Source organism: Heterodontus francisci, chromosome 10, assembly GCF_036365525.1.
Source record: "Heterodontus francisci isolate sHetFra1 chromosome 10, sHetFra1.hap1, whole genome shotgun sequence".
NCBI lineage: Eukaryota > Metazoa > Chordata > Chondrichthyes > Heterodontiformes > Heterodontidae > Heterodontus > Heterodontus francisci.
The window spans coordinates 126,322,041-126,328,895 of record NC_090380.1 but is presented as its reverse complement, the minus strand read 5'-3'; the positions used below and the strand labels follow the sequence as shown (position 1 = coordinate 126,328,895).

At 44.5% G+C, this 6,855-nt stretch overlaps 1 protein-coding gene across 1 annotated transcript in view; it reads left to right on the top strand.

The window, feature by feature from the left end:
• Positions 1 to 4,067: 4,067 nt before the first annotated feature.
• The window catches only part of LOC137374747 (ubiquitin-associated and SH3 domain-containing protein A-like), a 373,926-nt gene continuing 371,138 nt past the window's right edge, over positions 4,068 to 6,855 (top strand). The window contains exon 1 of the mRNA XM_068041326.1: positions 4,068 to 4,218. Coding sequence (XP_067897427.1) covers positions 4,106 to 4,218 — 113 coding nt within the window. The 5' untranslated portion in view covers positions 4,068 to 4,105. The remainder of the gene's footprint in view (positions 4,219 to 6,855) is intronic.

Below are 6,855 nucleotides of genomic sequence, written 5' to 3'. Positions count from 1 at the left end.
CAGTCATCTCATTATCAAAAAGGAGGAGGTGTTAAAAAGAACAAAGAACAAAGAAAATTACAGCACAGGAACAGGCCCTTCGGCCCTCCAAGCCTGCGCCGATCTAGATTCTCTATCTAAACATGTCGCCTATTTTCTCAGGGTCTGTATCTCTTTTCTTACTGCCCATTCATGTATCTGTCTAGATACATCTTAAAAGACGCCATCGTGCCCGCATCTACCACCTCCGCTGGCAACGCGTTCCAGGCACCCACCACCCTCTGCGTAAAGAACTTTCCACGCATATCCCCCCTAAACTTTTCCCCTTTCACTTTGAACTCGTGTCCTCTAGTAATTGAATCCCCCACTCTGGGAAAAAGCCTCTTGCTATCCACCCTGTCTATACCTCTCATGATTTTGTACACCTCAATCAGGTCCCCCCTCAACCTTCGTCTTTCTAATGAAAATAATCCTAATCTACTCAACCTCTCTTCATAGCTAGCGCCCTCCATACCAGGCAACATCCTGGTGAACCTCCTCTGCACCCTCTCCAAAGCATCCACATCCTTTTGGTAATGTGGCGACCAGAACTGCACGCAGTATTCCAAATGTGGCCGAACCAAAGTCCTATACAACTGTTGGGAGTCTTGCAAAGCATTAAGGTAGATAAGTCCCCAGGGCCTGATGGGATCTACCCCAGAATACTGAGGGAGGCAAGGGAAGAAATTTCTGGGGCCTTGACAGAAATCTTTGCATCCTCATTGGCTACAGGTGAGGTCCCAGAGGACTGGAGAATAGCCAATGTTGTTCCTTTGTTTAAGAAGGATAGCAAGGATAATCCAGGAAATTATAGGCCGGTGAGCCTTACGTCAGCGGTAGGGAAACTATTAGAGAGGCTTCTTCGGGACAGGATTTACTCCCATTTGGAAACAAATGGACTTATTAGCAAGAGGCAGCATGGTTTTGTGAAGGGGAGGTCGTGTCTCACTAATTTGATTGAGTTTTTTGAGGAAGTGACGAAGATGATTGATGAAGGAAGGGCAGTGGATGTTATCTATATGGACTTTAGTAAAGCCTTTGACAAGGTCCCTCATGGCAGACTGGTACAAAAGGTGAAGTCAAGTGGGATCAGAGGCGAGCTGACAAGATGGATACAGAACTGGCTCAGTCATAGAAGACAGAGGGTAGCAGTGGAAGGGTGCTATTCTGAATGGAGGGATGTGACTAGTGGTGTTCCGCAGGGATCAGTGCTGGGACCTTTGCTGTTTGTCGTATATATAAATGATTTGGAGGAAAATGTAGCTGGTCTGATTAGTAAGTTTGCGGACGACACAAAGGTTGGTGGAGTTGCGGACAGTGATGAGGATTGTCAGAGGATACAGCAGGATATAGATCGGTTGGAGACTTGGGCGGAGAAATGGCAGGTGGAGTTTAATTTGGACAAATGTGAGGTAATGCATTTTGGAAGGTTTAATGCAGGTGGGAAGTATACAGTAAATAGCAGAACCCTTAAGAGTATTGACAGGCAGAGAGATCTGGGCGTACAGGTCCACAGGTCACTGAAAGTGGCAACGCAGGTGGATAAGGTAGTCAAGAAGGCATACGGCATGCTTGCCTTCATCGGTTGGGGCATAGAGTATAAAAATTGGCAAGTCATGCTGCAGCTATACAGAACCTTAGTTAGGCCACACTTAGAATATTGTGTGCAATTATGGTCGCCACACTACCAGAATGATGCGGAGGCTTTGGAGAGGGTACAGAAGAGGTTTATCAGGATGTTGCCTGGTCTGGAGGGCATTAGCTATGAGGAGAGGTTGGATAAACTTGGATTGTTTTCACTGGAACGATGGAGGTGGAAGGACATAGGTTTAAGGTGAGAGAGGCAAAGTTTAGAGGGGATGTGCGAGGCAAGTTCTTTACACAGAGGGTGGTGAGTGTCTGGAACTTGTTGCCGGGGGAGGTGGTGGAAGCAGGTACCATAGAGACGTTTAAGAGGCATCTTGACAAATACATGAATAGGAAGGGAATAGAGGGGTACGGATCCCGGAAGTGCAGAAGGTTTTAGTTTAGACAGGCATCAAGATCGGCGCGGGCTTGGAGGGCCGAATGGCCTGTTCCTGTGCTGTACTGTTCTTTGTTCTTTGTTCTAAACCCTAACCCTAATCTCTAATCCTAATACTTAACTTTAATCCTAATCCAAACCCTATCGCTAACCCACACCCTAGCACCCTCGCCCTGACCTGAACCCAAACCTGAATGGTACCTGTCTCTCATTAGTTTAGATGTGTGCTGTTCTGTCTCTTCCTCCATTGTGATGGCCTAATGGTATGCCCATAATCCTTAGCTCCATCTGCCTTGATATTCTTGGCTAATAAAAATTGATTTTAGTTTTCAAGACTTCAATTCACCCCAGTGCCCACAGTCTTTAGGAAAAAAATAGCCGAGCTCTAATTTTAAGGTTATGACTCTTGTTCTGGACTCCCTCAACTGGAGGAAATAGTGCTTGGGAGGCAGGAGAGGCAGTGGGGAGGGCATAACTGCGCACAAGAAGTGGGGAATACTTTTCCCGTCACCTACCCGGCTCGCTGCCATTTTATCAGCAGCGGGAGAGTTGGCAAAGGGCCCAAGCATCCCAGGCCAATTAAGGCTCTTGCCGCCGCTGGTACCAGGTAAAACCACACGGCCTCCTTGCTAGCTTTAGGGGGGCCCCTCCTGATCAGGTACCATGTGCCCCACAGAGGCACCCCCCCCCCCCATCTCAGCGGCACAAGTCACCCCACTGGAACACCTTCCCCCCGTCCTCTTGATCAACACCACCTCCCTTGCTGGGGTCCGGCTGACTGTCTGCAGCAAGGCTCTAAACCCCAATCACCTTTTTCGGGGCTGGATCTTTCTTGCTCCTTTCACTGGGTACAGTCCCAGTAGTGGCCACTGCTCCCAGTGGCGCTGCTGGGCCTGAGGAGCTGCTGGCCCTTTGATTGGCTGGCAGTACTTGGAGGCGGGACTTCCTGCCTCAGAAAGGCAGAGCCCTGACCAAGGCCAATTAAGGGCTTGAGTCACATCAAATAGCAACACGGCTTCCAGGCCCGGCGAAGGCAGGCTCTCTCCTGACTTTTTTAGCCGATGGGCGAGGCCTCTGCCACAATGTAAAATTCTGGCCAATTTCTCTCCATCTACCCTATCAATTCCTTTAATCATCTTAAACACCCTAGTTAAGACAGCCCTCAATATTCTATCCAAAGGAATACTAGACAAGTCTCTCCATCCTGTCTTCATCAGTTAACCCATTCAACCCCAGTGTTGTTCTGGTGAATTCTGCTGCACCCACTCCAAGGACAATCGGAACATAGGAATTGCTTGATGTAAACAGACCAGGGTCCATCGAGTTCACCTTCTACCATCCTGGTAGTCACATGATACACGATAATGAAGTTGTTTACTAATCACAGCGATCAATCTGTATCAATTAGTCCACAACAGACCGAGAGATGAGGTGAAGAAAATCCCAGTGATGCAGAGCTTTGTGAACCATGAGTCCAAAGTCACCTGTTCCTCCCAGACACGTTACATTTACCACATGTCGTGTCTCAAAATTACTCATAGACTGTATCCCCAAAGTGTTATTTTCACAAATGTCTTTCCTATGTAGCTAACCCTTCCCTCTCAAGTAACCTGGCAAGTCACCCTTTTGTTTCAAGCTGTTCATGATTCAAGGAGAAGGCCCAGCTCCTCAGGATAACTGGAGATGGGTGATGCATAATGGCCTTGCCAGCGACACGCACATTCCCAGAATAAATAAAAGTCAAGTTCTCAGAGATAGCAAGCTACAAATTTCCTTTTATACTTTTGCATAATTGTTCTAAATTGAAACAGTTGGTTCCTATTTTGTGCCAAATGTATTTAAATATTCAAAAAAATAGTTTGGTGAACTGCAAGATTAATATATCAAACTGAAACTATTGCTCTTGATAAAGTAACAATTTCTTCCAGCTCTTTTATGCAATTTACCATCACCTGCCACAGAGAAAAGCTTCATCAGCACTGACAGGAAGTCATCTGTTAAAAAGGTCATATGGGTGTTTGAGGTTTCAGTGCAAACTACTTGTGCTGTTGAAGAAGCCGTGAGATGGCGGAGAATAAAACAGAGTTGTATGCAAAGTGCTCTACTCAGCTAAAAAGCAGAAGCACATTCTCGTTACTCGAGTCCCTCCTTTCTATGGGTTACCCAGAACACATAGCGTAAGTACTTGTATCTTAATTTTTAAAAGGTATGAAAATTAACTTTTCTTGTTTTTGGTTTCTAAATCCAGTTGGACCTGGAATGTGCAGGTGTTTTAACAGTTGTTCTATCAAAAATATTCATCAACGGCTTTAATTATTGAATAATTTAGATGGTAGTGAGATTCGAGGGTTGGTAACCAGAGGACACAGATTTAAAATAATTGGCAAAAGAACTGAGGTGAGATGGAGAGAATTTTTGTTAAGCAGCAAGTTGTTGTGAAATGGAACGCGCTGTCTGAAAGGGCAGTGGCAGCAGATTCAATAGTAACTTTCAAAAGGGAATTAGATAAAAAATTGAAGAGGAAAGATCGTAGGGCTTTGGGGAGTGGTCAGGGGAGTTGTATAGATAACTGGATAGCTCTTTTATAGAACTAGCATAGGCATGTTGGGCTGAACAGTCTCCTTCTGTGTTATGTATTTCGATGATTCTATGAGAATATGGCCTGTGATATAATAGCTGTTTAATGAATGAATAAGTCTGTATATGATTTACAGTTAAACACATTTCTGAAGGGTTTTTAACAATTGTTTTTATTTTACTTTAGCAACAACTATCCCTCAATGAGATAATTAAAAAACTCAAAAGCTCGATCTTAACTTCGATCAATGAAGGTGTAACACTTCGGCCAGTTGTTAAAGTTGAACATTTATGCAGCTTTTGCATGTTCCGGGCCCTCTATTCAGAGATTTCCACATTGAGATTTTAAAATGGATTTTGTTTCCTAAAGAAGTGTTTATAATTCTGTACCTGCTCACGGATATGTCCAGAACTGTGGGTCAGACTTTGTAAAAAAAGTGCCCCAAATTTTTCAAGTAAGCCGTACTTATACTTAGGCTGGGAATTGACAATGAAATCACGCTGACTACAAAGTCACATCTGGAATATTAGAGAAAGAACTTGCATTTGTATGTACCTTTCATGAACGCAGGAGGTTCCAAAATGCTTTACAGCCAAGTAAATACCCTAGAAGTGTAGTCACCATAGGAGACTGAATGCAATATTGGGCTGTTCTCTATAGGAGAGGTATAACCTTGCTGGTCAGATTTGGCAGGACAGTATCAGAGATACGGGTCAATTTTTAATTGGTAAGAGCAGTGAAACCTCATCACCTGTTAATCCAAATAGGTGACCCACTGCCATTTTAAATGGGGCCTAGTGCTTGGCTGAAGGCCCTGCCTGAAATAAGCAGTCAGCCTCTTTTAATATGTAAATCATGAGCCATTTTGCAAAAGAGGCCCACCAAAGATAAGAGTGAACTGATTTTTGTACAATCAGGAGGAAAAGGACCTCTCCTTGCCACGATCTCGAGCTTGCCCTCTTCACTTGTTTGCTGCCACTCTAAACCTAACCCTAATCATATATTTAAACCGAACCACTCCCAGCTCGATCCCCCTAGCCTTGCAAGTCTATTTCTCTCAGGTGGCCATCTATATATAAAAGACTTGGATCTTGGAATACAGAGTAGAATCTCAAAATTGGCCAATGACACCAAACTTGGAGGTGTGGCTAACAGTGAAGATGATATGAACCACCTGCAACAGGACATAGATAGGCTAGCAGAATGGACAGCAAGTGGCAGATAGAATTTAATACTGACAAGTGTGAGCTGATGCATTTTGGCAGAAGAGATAGGGTGAGGCAATATATACATAACGGCACAGTTCTAAAGAGTGTGCAGGAACAGAGAGACCCTGGGGTTGCATGTGCATCGATCTTTGAAGGTGGCAGGACATATTGAGAGAGTAGTTAGCAAATCATATGCTAACCCACTGGTCTGATGTAGTTCTTCCTATCAGTCTCTTGTTCCATTATATCCTGGCCAGATCCCTTCTCGTTGCACTGAAATTAGCCCTCTTCCAATCTAGACATTCTACCTTATTTTGTTCCTGGCTTTTCTGCATTACGAGTCTAGACTAGTTCTTAATGAATACTTTGCGTCTGTCTTCACAAAAGAGGGGAACGATGCAGATATTGTAGTTAAGGAAGAGGGGTGTGAAGTATTGGATATGATCAAGATAGGGAGAGAGGACGTATTCACAGAATTACAGAACTACAGCGTAGAAGGAGGCCATTCGGCCCAACGTGTTTGCACTGGCTCTCTGAAAGAGAAATTCCCTCAGTCCCATTCCCCTGCCTTCTCTCCATAACCCTGCACATTCTTCCTTTTCATATAACTATCTAATTCCCTTTTGAATGCTTCGATTGAACCTGCCTCCACCACGTTCTCAGGCAGCGCATTCCAGACCTTAACCACTCGCTGCGTGAAAAAGTTTTTCCTCATCTCACTTTTGTTTCTCTTACCAAATACTTTAAATCTGTGCCCTCTCGTTCTCGATCCTTTCATGAGTGGAAACAGTTTCTCTCTATCTACTCTGTCCAAACCCCGCATGATTTTGAATACCTCTATCAAATCACCTCTCAGCCTTCTCTTCTCCAAGGAAACGAGTGCTAACTTCTCCAATCTACCTTCATAACTGAAATTCCTCATCCCTGCAACCATTCTCGTGAATCACTTCTGTACTCTCTCCAGTGCCCTCACGTCTTTCCTCAAGTGCGGCACCCAGAATTGGACACAACACTCCAGCTGAGGCTGA